The sequence below is a fragment of the Acomys minous genome (genome assembly GCF_964271855.1).
Source record: "Acomys minous genome assembly, chromosome: 12".
Taxonomy (NCBI): Eukaryota; Metazoa; Chordata; class Mammalia; order Rodentia; family Muridae; genus Acomys; species Acomys minous.
Genome location: NC_140493.1, coordinates 108,715,819 through 108,739,217, shown reverse-complemented (window position 1 = coordinate 108,739,217; position 23,399 = coordinate 108,715,819). Strand labels below are relative to the sequence as shown.

Genomic DNA, 23,399 nt, shown 5'->3' with positions numbered 1-23,399 from the left:
CAGCTCCTCCCTCTACTTGCTGAGTGCTGGGATTACAGGTGAGGGCCACTACACCCCACCATGGCTTCAGTTTATGTCTTTTATTAAAATAAGATGGAAATTGCAGGGGCTCCAGAGAGTTAGCACTGGCTTTGAGAACATGATCTCTTCTTATTTCCTGCCCCTCCTGGCCACCTTCTACCAGAGGTTACTTGCTAGCTTCCAGCCTTACCCAAAAAGTGGGTTGTTTTGAGACAGATTCTTACTGTGCTGTCCTGGAACTCACTGTGTAACCAGGCTGGCCTTGAACTCAGAGATCTGCCTGTCTCTGCCTCCTGAGTTCTGGGATTAAAGGCATGTGCCACCATTGCCAGATAGGATTCTTTAAAAACAAAAATCAAATGCTGGGCGGTGGTGGCACATGCCTTTAATCCCAGTACTCAGGAGGCAGAGGCAGGCAGATTACTGTGAGTTTGAGGCCAGCCTGGTCTACAAAGTGAGTCCAGGACAGCCAGGGCTACACAGAGAAACCCTGTCTCAAAAAAAAAAAAACCAACAACAACAACAACAAAAAAAAAAACCCCAAAGAACATTGTGTGTGTGTGTATCTTGTGTCTGTGTGTATGTGCACATGAGTGTGAGTACCTGCAGAGGCCAGCAGAGGGAGTCAGATCTCCTGGAGTTACAGGCAATTGTGAGCAGTCGGATGTGCTGGGAACTGAATTTGGGTCTTCCTTAAGAGCACTGCTCTTACCACTGAGCCATCTCTCCAGTCCCCAGATGTGGGCTCTTATGTCATGGGAACTATCTGGGCCCAGGAGGAGGTTGGTGGACAGGGAAACAGAACCTGGGCTTGTAGTCGTCAGACTGGTCTCATGTGGAGACAGGTGGATTTGCTCAGAGGTGAAGATGACCCCGGTCTAACCTCTGTCATGGGTCCTCCATGTCATCCGAAGGCAGCCTTCCTTCTTCCAAGTCTTTTCAAAAAGACTTAGGAGTCAGCGGCTGGTCTGAACCGGTGCTATCTGGACACCTCTGTGGTTGTCTCTCCATCTTAGCTCATCCCTGGAGAATGGCTCTTAGCCTGCAGCAACTTTGGGCTTAGGCTGTCTTCTGTGCCCTTCACAGAAGATATCTGCATGCAGCCTTTCCATTTGGGGTGTTTAACACAGGGTTCTCACACAGGATGGCTGCTACCCCTGTTCCTCAGGGACCCAGGTGAGGGTCTGAGTTTCGCAGCAGTAGCTTTGGCCTGTTCCTTCGTGAGGATGGCCCCTGCCTCCAGCCTTTCCGGTTGCCTGCTGGGGGCTCAGCTGGGGCATCTCAGAGGCCCATCCTGACCTTGGGCCTCTTCACTAGACCCTCCTGACCCTCCAGGTTAGGCCTCTCCCCCAACCCCAGGCTCCTCCACAAAACTGAAGGGGCTGCTGGGCATCGGTGCTGGCTTCCACTCCAAACCAAAGCTTAAAAGATGCCACTTCTAATTACACTGGACTGCCATGTGCCCTGAGGCCTTCTGTAGTAAATGGTTCTCAATGAATTCAATTTTTCATTCATTATTATTAATTATTTCCCTGAGCCGAGGCAAACTGGAGGCAGGGCCCTGCTCAGCCCTGAGCACCCACATTGCTGTCAAATGCTGGGACAGGCACAGGGACAGGCTGACACTTGAGTTGCTACCCATATGGGCTCCAGGGAGGCTGGCCATGGGCCTGGACTGGGAGGGGCTGACATGAAGTGAATCTCTGTGCTGTAATGTACCCATCACGGCCAGTGTGAAGATTCTGGGCATCTAAAAAATGACTTACAAAATCTCACTACCACCCCATGGGCCCCTGGGAGACTATTTGGGCTGGGCATGTGGCTCTGCACACGTGAAGCCCTGGCTTTGATCCCGGGCACTGAATGAAACTGAGGGTGAACCACGCCTTTAATCCCAGCACTCAGGAGGCAGAGGCAGGCGGATTGCTGTGAGTTCGAGGCCAGCCTGGTCTACAAAGGGACTCCAGGACAGCCAAGGTTACACAGAGAAACCCTGTCTCGAACCCCCCACCCAAAAAAAGAAAGAGAGAAAGAAAGAAACTGAGGGTGCTGTTGCACACCTGTAATCCCAGCATGGGCTGGAGGCAGGAGAATCAGAACTTACAAGTCATCCTTTGCTACATAGCCTGGGCTGTGTAAGTGGGACAACCATCACCATACTGGAAACACCTCCAGGACTCACTTGGTCTAGACCAGTGATTCTCAAAGCTCAGGCTGTGGGGCGGCGGCGGCAGCAGCTCCAGCTCCTGGAAGCCCATCAAAGACTCAAGCGTCTCCACTCACGTCACCACTCTGGGCTGAGCTGGGAAACTGGGATGCTGGTGACCAAGACGTGCTCAAGTGAGAGCCACTGGGCTAGAGCACGGCTGGTTCACCTTGACCGCAAAGTGCCGTGGGTCAGATGGTTCTCTGTGTGGGGGTGGGGGGGTGGGGTTTGTGTGTAGGGGTCTCGTGAATTGCAGGAAGCTGACCTGACCTGCATCCCATGATTGCACCCACTGGCTGCCAGGTAACGAGCCATCCCCCCCCAACTCAGGACGTGTCATGCCTGGACTGCTTCAGGGAATAAAACTGCCCCTGTGGAGAATCCCTGGCTGGAAGGAGGGATATATACTCCCTGACTATAGCTTGTCTGTATGTATTTGAGCCACACACAAAACCAAGGACCCAGGTTCTCATGGCAGCTTTGATATGGTCCTGATGTCACAAGCTGTGTGTGACCTGGGGTGTTTTTTAACTTTGTGGGCCTGTTTGCTCACCTGGAACACAGGAGCAGGGTGGCCGGCATACAGGACATCATGGCCCCAGCCCAGAGTACTACACGCAGCGAACCCCAAGAAGCACCAGCCCATCTCTGAGGAGGGACCTCAAGCCCTTCCACAGCGGGCTGATGCTCTCTGGCCTCACACCTCCACATTCTGCTGGGAGGCCAGCTGAGGCAGGTGGGCATGGCAGGACACACTGCCAAGAGGGTCCTGTGGTCACAGAGATGTGAGGACTTCTGGGTGCAGGCAGCACTTTATTTTCCAGCCCTTACTGCCATGTCTCATCAACAGAGAGCAGTGTCTGGGGACTCCAGCCAGTCCCCCCCTAGGCTGAGTGAGCCCTGAGGGTTCTGGGAAAAGAAAAAAAAATCACATTTCTTCTTTACCATCTCACATCCCAATAAAATATTTATTTCAAGAAATAAATCTTTAAAAAAAAAGAGAGAGAGAGAGAGAGAGAGAGAGAGAGAAGAGTGTCTCTATTGCTTTCCTCTGACAGTCAGATCATTGGACCCACAGGTCTCTTGCTGCCCTGGGTTCTGCTGCCACAGGGGCCAACCAGGCCAGGGACCACCGGCAAGTCCCACGCAGGACGGTCCCTTCCTACAACTGTCTGGGCCCAGGAGGCCTGCTTTCATGAGGCTGGGGGTGGGCCACACACGAGCAATGGCAGTGTTCCTGGAGGCCTGGCTAGACTTGGCAGGCCCTGGCGGGGGTTGGGGGAAGAGTTACCCTGGACTGGCGGGCATGCCACATAGAGATGGGTACTGAAGTCTGAGTATACTGAAGTGGCCTGAGGTTGGGGAAGCAGGAGGGGAGGGGCGAGATGGGACCTAGATGGGTGGGAGCCATGGGACGTCTGGTGGAGCTGTGTAGCACAACCAGCCAAGTGTACCGTGGGTGAAACTTCATCTCAGCCTGGCCGGCATAAGATACGGGAAAGTAGGGAGTGGTGTCAGAGGATGCCGTGGTGGGTTCTGGGGCCCACTATCAGAGGCTGGGGTGGAGCTGGCCCCTGGAGGGGACAGAGATGGATGCTGCAGACCAGACTCAGGTCAAGCCAGAACTGGGTCTGAGAAGAGGCCCGAGGAAGCAAGAGTGAGGAACAGAGCGGGCAGACCAGGAGGGGGGCTAGATTCCCCCACCCGCAGCCTCCCTGAGTTCTCTGTCCCTTTGCTCACCCCAACAGCTGCAGAGGACCCTACTGGCCCTGCCTAAATTGATGTCTCATAAGGGGGTGTGGCCCTCAGAGCAGGTGTGGCTGTGGCTGTTACACCCCATCCCTTGACACCTCTGGGAACACAGCCATGTTCCTAACCTTGTGGATCGGAAGGCCTAGCCTAGACCCAAGAACGGCCAGGACGATGTCTCCAGCTGGTCCAGACCTCAGAAAGCCAGGGGCTGCCATTCACGTGCTCCTGGGCCCACTGGACAGGTAGGTCAGCCCAGCTGCTTGGCCTCGAGTCTCTAGGATGGATCTACTACCTCCTGAGCCTCCCCTTCCCAGCCTTGGCCGCGGGAAGCTGCAGCCAGGAGACACTCAGTGAGCATAGCTGGGGCTCAGAAAAGTGCTGGTGCTTGCCAACCGCAGGTGGGCAGGTGCTGTGCAGGGTGGCTCCGGCCTCACAGGCAGCTCTGGCACAAGGCCACCTGGCCCTTACGGAAGTCACGGCATGGGCAGAGCCTCTGGTACTTGGTGCTGGCACCGGCACAGCTGAAGAGCAGCGGCTCTTTCTGTAGGTAGCACTCTTGGCCGGGTTGGGCAAAGGCCGGGTACAAGTGATGCATCTCCCACTCTGTGCTGTCACAGGGCACCTGCAGCCTGCAAAGGTGACATGAGCATCATCACTCTCCGTAAGGTGATAGCTGCCCCCAGCCTGGCATGGCTCACCCCCTCCCTGAGAGGACACAGTCTTGAATCCATCTGTCAGAGCTCAGAGAAGCGATGGGCCTGGTGGGGATGGAGTTTTGGTAACCCAGCGGGAGAGATGCCCACACAGGCTGGGCTGATTCAAAAGCATTGAGCCCCCATCTACAGGGAAGCCGGGCAGACAGGCAGGGGCTCAGACTCACTTGAGGAACGCATCTTGGCTGTTGAGGAAGGGGAAGAAGGAAGGTTCACAGACTAGCCCGTGGTCCAGGCAGGCGTCCGTGCAGGCCCTCCCGGGGGCCGCCAGCCAGGCCCGCAGAGAGTGGGTAGGGGGCCAGGCTCCCGGTACAGAGCTGATGTTCTGGGCCCACTCCAGGTGGGTGGCATTGGGGGCTAAGACAAAGGGACTCTGGGCGGTGCGGGCCCCTGGTGGGACCGGGCTTGGACCTGCACAGAAGTCCTGTCAAGAAAAGAGAAGTGGGGTTGGAGAGATGGCTCTGTTCTTCCAGAGGTCCCGAGTTCAACTCCTGGCAACCACATAGTGGCTCACAATCCATCTATGATGAGATCTGAGCCACCACTGGGCACTTACTGAATGCCAAGTGACCTCAAGCATTATTCCCATAATAGAAAGTTGCCCGTTGAATGGATGGATGCTAAATATTGCAGAAAGAGTAGAGGCTGAAGCCAGGGCATATGCCAGGGACTCACAACTGAATGGCAGAGGTGGGCTTTGAACTCACACTTGTTTGGGAGCTGTCTACCCTGCATGACCTCATTTCTGGGGTCAGATTCAGGGCTTCCACTTGAGACCCACGAGCCCTGCTCAGCGTGGGGACAGAGCCTTGTGCTGGCCTCCGATGCTCTTCTCGGGGGCCCTAGCTCCAGGCGAGTACTGTTTCTGTGAGCTTTGAGGACATCCACTTTGGTGGCGACACGTGAATGAGTGGGGAGCCGTAGGTTTGTGGCTCTGGCCTTGCGCCCCTTGCTATGACTCCCACTGGGTCTTTCTGGGGCCCCAGATCTGTAGAAGGACAGCTCAGAACCAGTCTCCAGGTCCTGATGCCTGTGGCTGGGCAAGATCCAAAGACATACACATCTACCTAAATCTAACAGCCACAGCCGCTGTCCCCAGGGTCTCAAGCACTATAGCTCTGCATCTTCTGGCTTCCTGTTTCTGGCTTCCTGTTCTACCTGGGTCTGACAGAGCACTGCTCACCTGCAGCTTGTGGCACCTCAGGTCGCGGGGATCAGGGAGGTCTCCTGACCTGTGCTTCGCTGGCTAGCTACTTACTGTGCATTCTGTTCGGGGCTGGGGAGAAGATGGCTGCCTGTCAGATACTTGCTCACTGGGGCTGTACAGCATGGCTGAGCCTACACAAGAACAGCCCCCCCCCATTCACTGATTCCTTTGCGGGGAGAGTGGAGGGAGATACTGTCTGTTCTATTAGCTCAGTTATCAGAAATGATGTCTAAAAGACTAGTTTCCGGGTCAGGCGTGGTGGCGCACGCCTTTAATCCCAGCACTCAGGAGGGAGAGGCAGGTGGATCGCTGTGAATTTGAGGCCAGCCTGGTGTACAAAGCGAGTCCAGGACAGCCAAGGTTAACACAGAGAAACCCTGTCTCAAAAAAAAAAAAAAAAAAAACTAGTTTCTGTTTTCTAGGTCTCTGAAGTAGGGTCTGGGTTGATATCTGTGACTGTAGCCACTGTCTGTACCAGCATGGCCCCAACTCTGATGTGATAAGCTTTAGGGTCCCTCGGGTGGAGGACACAGGGTGACCTACCTGGTGCTGGATATAGGCGTGGATCCGTTCCAGCATCCCTACACAGGTATACTCGTAGGGCAGATAAGGGTCTACCTGTGGGAGACATAGGCAGAGGGACCTGGCTGCTGGGGCCATACCCACGCTCAGCACCAGAGATCAGATTGGCCTCTCAGACCCAAAAGCAGCCAAGCAGCCACTTGGCCCCTCTGCTCGCTCACACTGCCTGGTCCCAGATTACCCACTGAGGTGTTGGTTTAGAATCCACACAGTCTGGTCCTCAGGCCCCACCTCACTCGGGCTTTGTTTCTCTCTCTCTGCTACCCCACTCCTCTCCTCTCTGCAAAGCCCAGCACTTCATCCCGTCTGAGGCGTCACCTCCCCCTGGGCCATCCTGAGCTACCCATCCTTGGTGGGGGCTGGAGCGACAGCTCAGTGGTCAAGAGCACTTGCTGCTCTTGCACAGGACCCAGGTTAGATTCCCAGCACCCACATGGAGGCACCCAGCTATCCCTAACTACAGTTCTGGGGGAGCCTGTTGTGGAAGTTTTGGGTTATACGTAAACATGTTTTTGTTTTAATCCCAGGTGTGGGATATGAGGGCTGCTCCGGTTAGTCCACAGCTGACAACTGCCTCCTGAGAGGGCGCGTGATAGGAAGGGACATATTGCAGAAGTGTCTTTGTCAGTGGGGATAAAAGCCAGATGGGGGAGGGGGGCAGAGAGAGGGAGAGGGAGACTGGGGACTCCAAGAAAGAAGAAGGCTGCTGGCACTTCCTCCACCTGCTGCTGCGATGGAACAGAAGTCAGAGATATCCTGAACCGAGGATTGGACTTGCCCCAAGGAACCCTATGACCAACCCTAAACAGCAGGAAGCAGCTAAGGAAAACTATGGCCCCCCTAACTTTCTTTCTCTCCTACCTGGTGCTGGGGTGTCGGAAGGGATTGGAGTGGAGAAGGGAGAAAGAGATTTAAGGAACCAAAAGTAAAAATAGATTTTACAAATACACCAGCAGGAGCCAGCACCCTCTTCTGACGTCTGTAGGTACCAAGGCATGTGGTATACATTACACATACACGTGTGCAGGTAAAATAGTCTTGCACACAAAATAAATATAAAAAGTAAAAAGTAATTTTTGTTAAAGAAAAAAAAAGGTGGTGATTACCAGAGGAAAAATGGCTGAGTGTGGTGACACATCTCTTTGATTCCAGCACTCCGGAGGCAGAGGCAAGCAGAGAGCTAAGTTCGAGGCCAGCCTGGTCTACAAAATGAGTCCAGGACAGCCAAGGCTACGCAGAGACACCCTGTCTTGAAAAACAAAAAGCAAAAATTTAAAAAAAAGGGAAAGAAACTTGATGTTGACCTTGGATCTCCACATAACCCTGCAGACATGTTCGGACACACATACAAGTACACATACCATGCAACCTACATATAAAATCCACACTACATATACACAAAAAACACAACATATAAAACACATACAATGTGAACAAAACATACAACACACACAACATACACAATACACATAATAAACACACAACTGATAAATAAACCAGCAAAACAACAATTAACAGTAAAATTGGACAGTGTTGCCCAAGCCTGCGTCCTCCCTCCTTGGCAGGACGGGTGACCTTAGAACACCGAGTCGGGCTGTGCTAGGCTCTGCTCCTAGGGCCAGAATCCTTTGCTGCACCAGCTAGCCAAGGGTCCACCCTTGACACTGTGATGTTCCCAGCAGGGAGAGAAGCCACAAGTACTTCAAGATCCACCAGGCTGACTAACCAATCAGGAGAGTTATGAAGAGCTGGAATGTGTAGATGCGGCCCAATCACCTTGAGCTATCTTTTGTCCCCCTAAAAGCCACCTCTATGTCTGACCTAACATCCTTGTGACTGTGATGTGAAAGCTCTGGAACGAGCATCTCAAAGCAGACTCTTGACTCCCACCAACCCAAAAGCTAAGAATAGCATGAGCTAGTGCTGAGACCTGCCATGGGCCCTGCTTTTCAGGGACTTGCCCACCTGACAGTGCCACCAGTGTATCTGAAGTATGAAGAGCCGCCATCTTCTGTGCTGCCCCTAAAGACGCCTCACAAAACTCTTACCGCCTGGGAACATGGTCTTTGGGGTCACTTGAATCTGTATTCTTGGGCTAACACCACTCATATTTGGTTCTAAGATAATCTCTTTGAGGTGAGAGTCCTTCCTGTCTTGTGTCAACAATATCTAAGCAAACCCAAGAGGCGACGGCCACTGCTCTCTTTGACTCTCGAAGCAATATGGTACTGTTCTGACCTGTCCCAGGACTGACTTCCAGGCATTAAGGGTGGGTTTCCTCATCTTGAGGCCACACTCAGCTGCCATGTCACTCACGTCCACCAGCACCTCTTCTCAGACTTATGCTTCCCACAGTCCTGTCCCACCCTGTTCTGGGACAATCTGCAGCCAGCTGCTATCTGAGCAGCGCTTAAGGAGCAGCTGAGCAATGGTCTTAGATGCCCCTCAGGGGTTGGAGGGAAAGGTTTGGAATCAGGGTTTTAAGCAACCAGCCTGGGGGGGAGAGAGAGAGATTTCTCTCCACATGAAGCTGCTCTGCTCCAGAGTGATGGCAAATAGCCCCCACCCCTGCCCAATCACTGGCATCTCAAAGGTCCCCCGTGTGAAGGGCATCCCAGGCCAGCCCAGCCAGCTTGCTCAAAGCTTCTACCTGGGACAGCAGCCAGAGATGACCCCACTGGGTCAAATTACGGAGTGCTGTCATCTGTCTGTTAGTGACAAGTCTGAGTCCCAGTCCTGCAGAAAATGGGTGGTGTGGGAGGTCACGCAGAGGTAGCTCCTCGCCTCCTGTCTGACTCTCTCTGGGAATGGGCCCCATCTGGACTGTGTGTTTTCTTCAGGGTGGGGCGTCTCGCTGGCTAGCCTCCTGGCTCCTCCTCCCTCCCTCGCTGAAGGCTGAAAGACCTCACACTTGCAGAACAAACAACTATTTATTCCCTCGTGGGCACCACATTCCCCTGGGACCCACCCAGCTGCCACTAAACCTGTCTTCTGAAACAACAGCCAGAGTTACCCAGAGAGCCTGTTTGAAATGCAGGGCCATAGTTGGCCCTAAGGAATCTGCAAGAGTGGCTGGGTGGGGCTCTGTGCTGTAAGCTCCACCCGCCCCCCCACCTAACAATCCCATCCCCCCCCCACCCGCATGCCCCTGACCCACCCCCACTTGATGGTTTGGTTTGGTTTTCCTGAAACAGTCTCACTGTGTAGCCCAGGGTAGCCTGGAACTTCCAACCCTTAGCTTCCCAAGGGAGTGGGTCTTCCTGATAACTGAGCCCTTTGTGCTAGAAGGGAAGACGGGGTTGGGGGCTGCAGCCTCTAGCTGCTTTGGGGTTCCCCTGAGATGGACACCTACTGGACTCCTTCATCCTTTTGCTTTAATTTTGTTTTGTTTTGACTAACAAAACTGAACAGATCATCATGTTTTAAAACAAAACAAAACAAAACACAAAACAAAACAAAACAAAACAACAACAACAAAAAAACTAGGGCTGGGGAGATGTCTGCGCTTCCAGAGGTGCTGAGTTCAATTCCCAGCAACCACATGGTGGCTCACAACCATCTAAACTAGGATCTGATGCCCTCTTCTGGCATGCAGGTGTGCAAGCAAATAGAACACTCATACATAAAATAAATAAATAAATAAATAAATATCTTAAAACAACAACAACAACAACAACAACAAGAAAAAGCTAGACCCAGAGGGTAAATAGTAAGACATTCTCTCCCTTTGGCACCAGCAGAAGTGACTCCCTGTGCTGTGCCCTCCCACGGTCATCTGCTTGGAAGTCAAGGAAGTACAGCTGTGAGTGTGTCTGAGCGTGTTTCCAAAGAAGATAAGGGACAGAGCTACCTGACTGGCCCAGACGGAATGAAAGGGGACAAGGGGAGCGTCAGTGACCACACTCAGACATTCCCACTGCTTCCTGTCCATCACGTGATCTGCTCCCCTCTGCCACACCCTCCCCACCAAGATGGATGGAAACCTCAGGAAACGTTCAGGCCAGTACATTTTAAAAAAATAAGTTCTCTTGGGAAAGCTGGAGAGATGGCTCAGTGGTTACCAGTACTGGCTGGTCTTGCAAGAGGTTCAAAACTGTCTGTAACTCCAGTTCCAGGGGACCCTTGTGGGCACCAGAAGCACAGACATACATGCAGGCAAAACATTAATACACATAAAATAAAAAGAAACAATTTCCTTTTTCTGATTTGTTTTGTTTTTTTTGAGACAGGGTTTTTCTGTGTAGCCTCTGCTGTCCTGGAACTTTGTAGATCAGGCTGACCTTGACCTCACAGAGATCCACCTGCTTCTGCCTCAGGAGTGCTGGGATTAAAGGTGGGTGCCACCATGTCTGGCCAAATCTTGCTTTAAAGTGTCTGATGCTCTTGCAGAGAACCTGAGTCTTGTTTGCAGCACCCACATCAGTGGCTGACAACTGCCTGTAAGTCCAGGGGATCTGATACCCTCCTCCTGGTCTCTGAGAGCACTCCTACTCATGCGCGTGCGCACACGCACACGCACACACACACACACACACACACACACACACACACACACACACACACACACACACGGGGGGGGGGGAGAATAAAATAAATACTTTAAAAAAGAGTAAGTTTTCTTGGAGTGAAGTGCTAGTGACTAGGAGCTGAGACAGTATCTGCTGCTTGGGTGCAGCCTTCCTCACCTCACATGCACACACACCAGGCCTCCACGCTCGCTAAAGGAGCCCCAGTGTTCTGCTCTTGGTATCCAATAGGCAGTACCTGGACCAGTGCTGTAGGACATCAATGCCAGACCCACAGGCTTAGCCCAGCCAGGCTTGCTGAGCTACAACTTGTAGCCAGGCAGCGTCCTCAGAACAGCTGTATGCAATTACAGTTACTGACTGCGGGCTCAAAAGGTACAGATCAACCCACGCCTATGGCGGGGCTCACCCTGAGCACACCCGCTCCGCTCCTAACCAAGCATGCTTACAGGGCCTGGTCCTCCAGGCGCTCAGTGCACGACTTCTGATGCACAGCTAGGTGCCAGGGAAAAGAGTGCAGGTTGCTCGCTGCCGAGGAGAGTTGGGACGTGGGGACCTGTGCCTCCTTTTCTAGTCCCTATGGCCCTATTTAGGGCTGTGTTTTATCAGGAAAAGGACTGAGCCGTCTCTGCAAGCCTGAACGAGAGCTTCTAGGAAGTTCCTCCTTCCAACTACAGGCAGACCCACAGCCCGCTGGCGGCAGAGCCTCACCTGGGTATCCATGATGGCCTTGATGGCTGCTTCGAACTCATCGGAGTTGTTATAGTCGACGGTCCACACGTGAGGCTTGCCAATAAAGTTCTCCGCATAGGGATGCTGAGAGAACACCTGCCCGGGACCAACAGGTGCTTTCTTGAGCCTGCAGCTGGGGCTGGACTCAGATACCCACCCAGGCCCTTTCCCTCTCTGTACCCCAAGGCTCAGTCCCCACTTCTGGGGCCTTTAAGCACACACCCCCTTCTCAGACTCCCAGATGTGGGACAGGCCCCTTCAGCTCACCTCCCTAGAGGTGGGCTTGCCCCGGAAGAACTCATGGTTGAGGGAGCTGTGGGGCGGGCTGAAGCGAGACTGCAGGAAGATGCAGCCGTTGGCGATGGCCTCCAGTGGTGCTGGGCCCTCATAGGGGAATCCGAACCCTATGAAGAGCTGGAAGTCAAAAAAAAAAAAAAGAGCTGGAAGCAGAGGACAGGCAAGATGGCTCCGTGGCTAGAGGCACTTGCCACCAAGCCTGATGACCTGAGCGCAACCTCCACGTGGGAAATATAAAAGAAAAATACACTAGGGGCTTTTTTGTTTTGTTTTGTTTTGATCAGTCGGGTTAAATGAGGTGAATAAAGTTTTATGTGCAAAGAAATTAGCAGAGACGCCATGTGGAACAGTCCCTCCCCGAGTCAGCGTTTTGTTTTTCCCCCCTCTTGTATTTCTGTGTTGAGGACTGCTCTCTTTGCTAACCAGCTGCTCCGGGTTAGCCAACTGTGTAAGGCTGTGAGGCTGAGCTCTAGCTCCCTTTGCATTTGGAATCCAGTGCACTCCTTGCCTGGCCGTGCTCCCTTCTGCAGAAATGGAACTCTTTGCCTTCCGTGAAATACCTTGGACTGTGTGGTCATTCTCTTGGGACCCCGGAGCCATTTAAAACACCAAGAACCCCACATGATGGAAGGAGAGAACCAACTCCCAGAAATCCTTCTATGACCCCAGCTCCCCACCAAACAAATAAATGTTAAAAAAAAAACAACAAAAAACAAAACCTTCGAGGGGTAGGAGTGAGCCAATGGTCAGAGAGGCTGGGCCAACCTCAGCCCAGGACTCCAGAAGCCAGAGGTAAGGACAGCCCCAGCATTCATAGGCTGCAGGAACAGTATGGAGAGAGCACTGTGACCATGAGCAGATATCACCCTCCCGGGCCCTCAGTTTCCCCGTTGTGAAAAGGAGCGGTCTGATTAGGTTTTGTAAATGGCCGCTCCTTGCTCTATCAGGCTCTGCTTCTGGGGAGAGGAGAGGAGGGAGGAGCAAGTGTTCCCACCTTGGACGTCCCAGCCTCCCAAAGGACCTTTGCTCAAGATGCTGTAACATCCATCCCATAACTAACAATACTGCTGCCGCCGGGAGGGTTCTTAATAAGTCATTCTGGCTCTGGGGCCACTATGTGGGGTAACCTCATCCTTCCTGCTCCCAACACACACACATCTAAGAGACCTAAGGAAAGACCAGAGAGGGCCGGGGTGCTAGAGGGAGACTCTGGCCTCAGATGGACTCCAGGGCCAGCCACAGGGTCCTTTCCAGTGTAGCAGCTGTGGCTGCAGAAATCCAACTCTGGGGGCTTCTACAAGTGCCCCTATAGAGACTCATCCAGGATCCCCTCGGACCATGTGACTGCCCCAGCAGCTCTTATAGTCTGGCCAGCCCCAGGACTCTGCTGGGACTGAGCAGGGACAACTGGACACCCCATGCTCCTCCCCCAGTCCTTCCCAATGGAGGGCCTGCCAGCCTGCTGGACATCTTCGAGTCTGCCAGGATTCTGGGCAGCAGAGCACATGAGATATGGCTGGCCTGGTAGATGTCTGTCACCCATGGCTGTGGCCTGCAGGGAGGGACAGTGGCCAGAGGCTCACCTTGGCCTTGCGTAGCAGCTGCTGGAACTCAGGCTGTGGCAGGAGGCCGTGGTTCTTTACAAAGGCAGGGACCTCGGGCGGCCGCTGGCTCTCGTAGTACACTGTGCCGTGGATCTCCATGTACTTGCTGAGGATGGCCAGGAACTTCTCCTTGCCCTGCAGGGGGAGAGGGAGGCGATGACGGGCCCTTCCCTCGCACTCAGGAGGCAGAGCTGGTGGTAGGTTAGGCACCCCTGCTCTGCGGTCAGAAGATAGGGGCTTGTCTTGGGGTGATTATCAGCTTGCTGTGTAGACTTGGGCAAAGTCCCATCTTCTCTCTGGCCCTCAAGTTTTTCATCAGTGAGGGCTGCGAGGCTTGAACTAAGCCTGAGGCATTAGGGTTGGTTATAGCCATAGAAGCATTTCCCATAGAAGCCCAAGGAGACCCAATGCTTAACCGTATCTGTGAACCTGGATGCTCTGAGGACCTGCGGATCTCTCTGGAACTCTCTCACACATCCACCTACCCACCTGTCAACCCAGCCATTCATCTGTCTACGCACACCCTGTCCGTCCATCCATCCATCTGTCCATCCTTTTACCCGCCCACCCACACGGATCCACCTGTCCCTCCATCCACCTTTCCACCCACTCACCCCACACCCATCCTCCCACCAATTCATCCACCAACTCATTCATCCCTCCACCCATTTATCCATCCATGTCTCCGCCCACCCACCCACCCATCCGTCTGTCCATTCCCTGTCCATCCATCCATTCTTCCTTTCATCTAGGAAAAAAGAAGGTTGTGGAAGTTCTGGGTTGGAGGTGAGGACATTAGCTGACGGGAGTGAACCAGAGCAGCCCTCACAGCAGCCACTGCTGACCCGCGTCGTTTCAACTACTATAAATGATTAAGGTGACCTGGGACTGTTAAGGATCCAGCTATAACCCAGGGCTTAAAACTAACCCTCTCTGAAAGAAAATGGCATCAGATTTGACTTCAAATTATTATTATTATTATTATTATTATTATTATTATTATTATTATTATTATTATTATTATTATTACTGTTACTATGACGACAACGATGATGACTACTACTACTACTACTACTACTACTGCTATTTAGTTTTTGGACACAGAGTCTCCCTGTGTAATTGCCCTAGCTGTCCTGGAACTCTCTTTGTAGTCCAGGCTGGCCTCAAATTCACAGTGATCCCCCTGCCTCTGCCTCCCGAGTGCTGGGATTAAAGGAACACACCACCATGCTTGCAACTTCAAATTATTTCTATGCTTTTTTTCATATTCATTCTCCAGAACACACTTAAAACAAAACAAAAACCAAGCTAAAAAACAACAACAACAACAACAAAAATCAGAAGGCTTTGCTACAGAAATGAACAGGGTGAGGCTGGAACCCCTTGGAAATGCTGAGGACCTACAATAGATGGAATGGCTTTGGAAAAGTACAGCATCAGCAGACAGAGCACCTGACCCCAGGTCTACATGGGGCAGGAGGGTGGGGACAGTATGGTTCCAACAGCAAGGCCACACAGATTAGGGGAATGAAACATCTGAGTCTAGACAGAGTCCTCCACCCACAGTTCTCAGTGCTCGGAAGGGAAGAGGTTTCTGAGGAGAAAGAAAGGCCTATCCAACAAATGGCCCAGGGCATTTGTCATCCACACGCACAGAGAGGGAGGGGCCATCTGAGCCTGGGACCCAGGCGAGGCAACGTGGAATTGGGAAAACTTGAATCTGTACGTCCCATTACATGGCAAAGTCAAGTCAAAACAGATCACAGACTCCAAGGCGAAACTAAAACCTTGGAACTGGCAGAGGCTTTGGGATAAACAGGGACTTTGTGGCTAAAATACCAGAAGAGTGGGACACGATTCAATTTTTATTAAAACCAAGGCTTAGCCAGGCATGGTGCGAAAATCCCGACACTCTGGAGAAGTGCAACAAGGATGGCCTGAGCGACATGGTAAGTTCAAGGACCCTTGGGAGACACAGCAAGACTCTGTCTTCAGAAAACCCAACAAAACGAATAATGTTTGCTCTGTGTAAACTTCCATTAAAGCTAAAGCAGAAACAACCAGACCTGGTGTCACACACCTTTGGTCCCAGCACTCAGGAGGCAGAGGCAGGCAGATCTCTGTGAGTTTGAGGCCAGCCTGGTTTGCTTAGGGAGCTCCAAGACAGTCGGGACTGGGAGATTGTGTCTAAACAACAACAACAACAATGACTAAAGCCAAAATGGAAGATAAGAGGGAAGAAAACAACAACAAACAAAAAGAAACAAACAACAACAAAAAAATATATATATATATATATATATATTTTTTTTTTAAAGAGGGAAGGAAGGAAACAGCAATGTTCTAATATATTTGTGAATGGAGTCCAATGGGGCCAAAGCAATATTCATTTATTCTAGGTTTTTATTGGTGTTTATGAACATTGGTGTTTTGCTTGTATGCATGTCTATGTGAGGGTAGCAGATTCCCTGGAACCAGAGTTACAGACAGCAGTGAGCTGCCATAGGGGTGTTGGGAGTTGAACAAGGGCCCTTTGGAAGAGCAGCCAGTGCTTTTAACCTCTGAGCCATTTCTCCAGGCCCCTTTTTTGCACAGTAGGGAGAACTATAGCCAGCCCCAAAACAATATTTAGAGAGGTAACAAGGGAAGATTTTCTTAAAAAACTTGTGACAGATTAAAGAACAAGGTTCAAAAAGATCTATGAACTCCATATAGGTGAAAAAGAAAGCCAAAGGCAGCAGAACCACAGTGAGATGGTTGAGAGTCAAACCTGCTGAGGTAAAGCAGAGAAAGAGAAAAAGCAAACTGCCTGCTGGGGGCAGCGCTAAGCCTTGCGGCTAGTTTATGAGCAGAACCAAAGGGAGTGGGGAGGGGGTAAGATGCTTTTATGACACCGAGGTGAAGACACCAAGCTGGGATTCTGTGCACAGCAAAATATGGCCTCCAGCAACACAAGTGAAGAGCTGGTGAGATGGCTCAGCCAGCAATGTCACTTGCCATCAAGCCTGACAACTTGAGTTGACCTGAGTTCAAGTCCAGTGACCCATATGACAGGAGAACAACTCCAGCCAATCGCCCTCTGACCTCCAGCAGTGCTCTTCAGCACATACGAAGTAAGTAAGCAAACGGAAAAAGAAAAAGAAAATGAAAACAGGGGCAGTAATTCCAGAAAGATCACAGACAAAGGACCTGAGATGAGGTAAGGAAAGACATGCAGTAAACCTCAGTGAATTCCCGACTCTATATAAAACAACTGGGTGTGTTGTGGGTACAAAACAGCTGGCAGGAGCAAGGTGAAATTAAGGCAGGATTAGGGTCTCTTATTACCCAAGAAAAAGTAAAAGTGCTTGCTTACATTGGGCCCTGGTAAAGCAAGGATGCAGGTTGCTCTCTTTGGAGACACAGGCGATGGCAAAGAAGCGGTCAGGTGAAGGGAGGTGGTCAACATTGGGCCTGCAAGATGGCTCAGTGGGTAAAGGGGGCTTGCAGTCAAGCCTGCAACTTGAGTTCAATTCCTGGGACCCACAGGATGGAAGGCCAGACCTGTTTCCTGAAAACTGTCCTCTGACCTCTGCACGTGCAAACACACACACACACACACACACACACACACACACACACACACACACTCCATAAACATGTGCCTGTTGTGCATTTGTGCTCCCCCACCTGTCTGTCATCCATCGGGATTTCTCTCTGCTCTCAGAGAGCCGTGATGACTCTGGCTGAGTTCATGTCACCATTTGTCCTCTGCCTGCCACTGACTGTCTGGGTTGCCTGCTGTACAGGCATGCTTTCTCTGGGGCCTGCTAGATGCCTGACCTCATCCTGCCGCACCCCGCACTCTGTTCCCTGCTCCTTGTAAGCTCTATAATCAAACTTGCCCAACGCCATAGCACTCCAGCAATTCTGGGAAAAGGAGACAAGATAGGCCTGCTTAGCACAACACACACAGCACCATATGCACGCATGCACGCATGCAGGGACACACATGTGCATGGACACCCATCCTCGAGAAATCCCAGACACCTGGTGGGATGCTAGCTTCTGCATGAGACAAGGTGATCTGCTGTCTCCCTGGCACCTGCCCCAGGGAGACAGGGCCTTCTGATGCAGACATTGGGAAGATGCTGTTTCTTTGGCTGAACAGGGTTGATCTGGGCTGTCCCACCCCTCCCCGCCTCCTGCCTAACTGACTGGGATGTGTCTCTGAAAACCAGATGTTTGTGGCCATCCTGAGCCTGCGGCAGCCTCAGGGTGAAGACCAAGGGACCATGGGATGTTACCAAGGGACGTTGTGCCTCAGCCTGGCCACCTCCTTAAACTGTGACAGACACCCATCTTGTCGGGTCACCACAGTCCTGTGACAGCTGATCTAATCCTACCCAATATGGCGTAAGAATTTTCAAATAAGACAGCCACGTCACAAACCTTGACCCAGGACACTGCCTATGTACCCTGGGACAACCTTGAACTTGTCATCCTGTTTATTTGACCCTGCTGTCCCCCTCCCCTCCCCCCTATACTTCCATGGGGCTAATGCTAGAGTCAAGGACACACCCTCAGGCATGCGCAGGAAGGGTTCTGTTCCGTACCTGGAGCTGCCTCACCGCCAGGGAGCACAGGGAAGAGAGAGAGAGCAGGTTAGTGACCAGAAGCAGGCGTCACCCCCTCACAAGTTTCCCAGGATAGGGGACCCAAGCTGGAAGGTGGAGTCTCTCTGTGGAGCTTTGACTGTCCTGGACTCACTTTGTAGACCGGGCTGGTCTTGAACTCACAGCGATCCGCCTGCCTCTGTCTCCCGAGTGCTGGGATTAAAGGTGTGTGCCACCACCGCCCGGCTGAAGGTGGAATCTTCTAAGCTAGCCCTACCTCTGCCTCTTATCCCACCAAGCTCCACTCTAGCTTAAGCCTGTCGGTGAGGTTCACGTCATTCGTTAGTTCCTAGAGGTGGGAGTGGAGGGTTTCCTCAGAGTCTTCCACAAAGCAACCATCTAGGTCACTGGGAACAGTCCAGGGGCTGAGGGGGACCGCCGCCATCTTGTTAGGGACCACCTGGAACCATTTAGCAATACGTACAGTCCATCTTGTAGGCTGCAGTGCTGTAGGTGGGAGCTGCATTCTGGACCTACACACCCATGCCTGCACCTTCAGGCGTGGGCTGCAAAGGCTGGGACAAGTCTTGTAATTGTGAGGCTGGGACCTTCACAGCTGCGGTAGAACCAGATGCGGTGGGTGTGGCCTGCGCTGGCAGTGCAGTGGGCGTGGCTTGTGGCAGAATGGGTGTGGCCTGCGCTTATGTAGGCATGGCAGGCACAGTGGCTTCATCAGCATGGCCTGTGTTGGGGCCACCACGGTTGGCAGTGGGTCTGCCGGGGCTCACCTTCCAGATACTCGCCTCCTTGCCGTACACCACCGCCATGTCACTGGCCTTGCCATCCTTGATGAGCTGCTTCTCAGTCTCATTGAGCTCCTCAGACACAAAGCCCATGAAGGAGTTGTCTGGGGTGTGAGCTACAGCCCAATCGCAGAGGGGGAAGAGGGGTTATCACATGTCTAAGCAGCGGCCCTCACAGGGAGGTCCACCTAACCCAGCCCCTCTACCCACTAGCACATTGACAGCCACCCCCTGGTTCCAAACCTCTTTTGGCAAACTCTTTTCTCTAGAACAATCCTCTCTGACTTGGGTCCCCTCAGGCCACGCCCCCTCACTCAGGCCACGCCCCTCTCACTAGGTTCCCAGCTCACCTCAGTGCACGCAGCCAGGGCACCTTCTGTGTCACACTTTCCAACCTTTACAGCTGCTGTACCTTTGCTCTGCCTGGACTAAGCTCCTTCCTTTTCTGAGAGAGAAAATCCCACCGGGTTCCCACTCCCTTTCCTTGCCCCAGGAGCCGCTCAGGGGTCCACTGGCCTTCCATGGACAACAGAGTATTGAGATAAATATCTCCTAATTCTCTTCCAGAACCCAGCCCAGGCAGAGCAAGGCCTGACTTCCTTTCTGTCTCTTGGGAGCAAAGGGAGTTTTATCTTTTTAATAATTCATTTGTTATTTACTTGGATCTTCAGAAAAGCATCATTATTGCATTGTTGTTAAGAGATTACTCACTGCATGATTTGCCTAACAGATTATATAATCAAAAGGGCTCTCTCCTTATTTAATTAACGCTTTTTAAATTTTAACTTTTTTTTTTTAAGGTGTCTTTTAGGTTAATGAGGAAATCCCTCCTACTGCAACAGTCCGGCTGTGGTCAGGTGTGGGTAAACATGCCCATCTTGATAACTAATCACCGTCTCCTCTCTTGCTCCACTCCCATGGGTCTGCCGGCTCAGGCAGCCATCCTGGGAGTTGCTAGAACCCTGCAACCAAGTGTTTCCAGAGGCCACCGCCTTCCTGTGTGAGCAGAGCCCTGGTGAGTGCTGGCTGCAAAGGCCACCGCCTTCCTGTGTGAGCAGAGCCCTGGTGAGTGCTGGCTGCAAAGGCCACCGCCTTCCTGTGTGAGCAGAGCCCTGGTGAGTGCTGGCCGCAAGCAAGGCATGCTCAGTCTCCTGGGACACCGCCAATTCCTACCCCGGATGCCTACGATCCACACCTTAGTTTCCCTCACCAGGGAGAGGTGTGCTAACCAGACCCAGTGTGGCATCCCCACCCATCCTTGACGGTTCACATCTGGTGCACCTTAGGCTGTCATCGACACTCCTCCTCTTCCTCCTGGTACCTGAGGATAGCTCAGAAGTTCTGAGTCTCCTGCCTCCACCTAACTGCTGGAACTCTAGGTGTGTGCAGCTATGGCCTGTTTATGTGATCCTTGAAGCCGGGGTTTTGTGCACGCTATGTAAGCACCTTGCCAAGCGAGCCACATGCCTAGCTCCTGATGCCTCCCATGCCTGGGAACGCTCGTGGCCCTAGGCTGGCTGCAGAATAGACCCAGGGTGCCTTCTCTTGGCTTTAGGAGATGAGGCTGAGCCCTGCCCTGAGGCCCAGAGCTTTGTCTGTGTGGGCAGTGAGGACAGAGCACTTCCACCGTCTCCTAGGCTCCTCTCAACTTTAGAAGCACACCACCACCACCACCACAGAAAGGCAGCCAGACCCTCTGAATGGATGGATGCCTGGATGCCTCCCTCCCACCCACCTCCAGCTGGGCTGGCTGCCTCCCTTCTCCTCAGCAGCTGAGGACACATCAGGACTGCCCTGCACTCCACCAGAAGGGACAGATTTAGAATACAATTAGCTGAATCAGTCAGTGTGAATGGACAAGAAAGCATGGTGACCAATTAAAATAACAGGGACAATTAAGCAAAGAGCTCAAGGCAGGTGAAGGTTAGGCCAGAAGGGGGAAAGAGAGACAGTCTGGGCTATATAAGACTCTGTCTCAAACCCTAAAAAACAACAACAACAACAACAACAACAAAACCAGAATAATCATGAGGTCAGGAAGCCCACTATGTTTGAAACAGAAGATGAGGGGAGAGTAGAAGCAATGGGGAAAAAAAGAAGAAACATTTGATTAGGGCTCAGGCAGATTAGTGGGAGCACGCCACATCTGTCACTCCATTTACAATAAGCTCTGCCGTGGGACAAATCTTAATTTTCTCATGTAGATTCTTTTAAAATGTTTTATAGCATTAATTAATTAATTAATTAATTAACTTGGTGTGTGTGTGTGTGTGTGTGTGTGTGTGTGTGTGTGTGTATGCGCGCTATGATGCATGGATGGAGGTCAGTTTGTGGGCCTTGATTCTCTTCTTCCACAGTGTGGGACTCGGATTGACTCAGGTCACCAGGCTTGGTGGCAAGCTCCTTTACTTGGTAGGGTCATCTTGGTTTGGCTGTCCTGGAACTCTCTCTGTAGATCAGGCTGGCCTTGAACTCAGAGATCTGCCTGCCTCTGCCTCCCCAAAGTGCTTCTCAGGTTCAGACAGAGGCCTCTTAGCCCACCTTCTGTCCCCCGCTGACCTCCACCTACTCCATCTGCAGTCGGCCAGTACACTCTGCCCTCAAAGGCCCAGCCTGGTCCCCCAGGCCTCTCATCGTCTCCATACCTGGGCCTCCTAAGTGGCTCATCACTCAACACTCAAATGCTCCCCAACGGCCCCTGCCCCTCTTTATATCTTTTCATACCCCGTGACACAGCATAGCAGAACCACACACCCCCTCCTTGGGACCTCACAGACTTCCAAATGGGCTCCCCCAGCAAAGAGTGGTGTCCACAGAGCTGTGTGTCTGCAGGCAGGTTGCCATGCCTCTCTGGTCCCTCATCTAGACTCCGTGGGCTGCAGGAATTGTCCTACCCTTCTGGGAGCTAATAAAGCCATTACTCGCTGACTATGATATCTCATCTCTGCCCAGCACAGCCCGAACCTAAGCTGCTGACAGAAATGTCACGAGTTTGATGCCTTGAATAAAGATCATATCCTCTGCAAGTCCCTGGGTGCTGCAGAACCCACTCTGCTCTTAATTTATACACAATTCTAACGAGGCGGCTTATCTGGCTTTCTGGCCTTGAGCCCCTGAAGTGCCACAAATTAGATGCTTACAATGCTGCTCCGCTTACAATGCTGCTCCGCTTACAGCAGCAGTGGACTACAATTAAGAGTGACAGCTGAGGGCCAGTAAGATGGCTCAGGGTGGAGGAGGTACCTGCCGCCAAGCCTGATAGCCCGAGTTCGATCCCAGGGACTCACAGGACAGAAGGGAAGAATGGATTCCTGCAAGTTGTACTCTGACTGCCACACACTTGCCACAGCATGTGTGTGCTCCACTGCCATGCCCCCCATATGCACAAATAAATAAATAAATAAATAAATAAATGTAATAAAAGATATTTTAAGTGATACCAGATAGACCCTCAAATAAGAACCACATGCGACTGAAATCCTAGCACTTGACAGGCTAAAGCATGAGTTCAAAGTCAGACTGGGGTACATATTGAGACCCGATCTCAAAAATTTAAAAGCAGGGGAGGCTGTGGATGTAGCCTGCCTAACATGCACAAGGCCCCAGGTGTGATCCCCAGCACCGGAAGTAAAAAACAAAGTACAATTGGCTGACACCCTGCTTCCGAGGAGTTCCTCTCCTTCAGGCTCCCATGTTTCCAGAACCTTCAAGCTCACCCACCTGCTTAGTTACCACCCCTTTGGGTAGAAAGGCCCATATTTTCTTTGCCCCACCCTCTTCCAGTTCCTCTGGTTGGGTCTGGACGTTTCTGGAAGGCCACTGGGCCCCCTGTTCTGACTTATGTGCTTCTGGGAGCGCCCAGGCTTGAGTCATCACCAGCCGTGGACGCACCTGCAGTCTCTGTGATTGTTAACCAAGGGGAAGGCAGGTGCTTGCCCCGCCCATTCATCTCACTGGCTCAGGAAGAAGGATGCTGGGCTCTGCATATGTGGGGAGCCCCACCCCTGCACATACAGGGAGCCCCGCCCCTATACATGGAGGAAGACCCCACCCCTATACATGGAGGAAGACCCCGCCCCTGCACATGTTGGGGAGACCCACACCTACACATACAAGGAGACCCCACCCCTGCATATACAGGGGGACCCCCTTCTCTCCCAGTAGCACTTACGGAACATGGTCATGAACTGCTTGGGGTTGAGGTTCCAGTAACCCCAGTTGGTCCGGTAGCCGTGTAGTGTGGCATATTCCTCATGGTTGTATGCTGGCTCCGTCCCAAAGGTGTCGATGACTCGGATTCTGCACCTGCACCCCCCCCCCCCCAGGGAAACCAGGACTGAGGTCATGCCTTTCCGTGTGTC

General features: G+C 52.3%; 1 protein-coding gene across 1 annotated transcript in view; it reads right to left on the bottom strand.

Annotated features, from left to right (window-relative positions):
- Positions 1-3,167: 3,167 nt before the first annotated feature.
- Positions 3,168-23,399, bottom strand: part of MGAT5B (alpha-1,6-mannosylglycoprotein 6-beta-N-acetylglucosaminyltransferase B) — a 68,040-nt gene continuing 47,808 nt past the window's right edge. Inside the window, exons 10-17 of the mRNA XM_084749583.1 lie at positions 23,210-23,343; positions 19,024-19,154; positions 13,620-13,775; positions 12,007-12,153; positions 11,719-11,835; positions 6,443-6,517; positions 4,860-5,116; positions 3,168-4,608 (exon numbers count right to left, since the gene is read on the bottom strand). Of these exons, the coding sequence (XP_084605709.1) occupies positions 4,410-4,608; positions 4,860-5,116; positions 6,443-6,517; positions 11,719-11,835; positions 12,007-12,153; positions 13,620-13,775; positions 19,024-19,154; positions 23,210-23,343 (1,216 nt within the window). The 3' untranslated portion in view covers positions 3,168-4,409. The remainder of the gene's footprint in view (positions 4,609-4,859; positions 5,117-6,442; positions 6,518-11,718; positions 11,836-12,006; positions 12,154-13,619; positions 13,776-19,023; positions 19,155-23,209; positions 23,344-23,399) is intronic.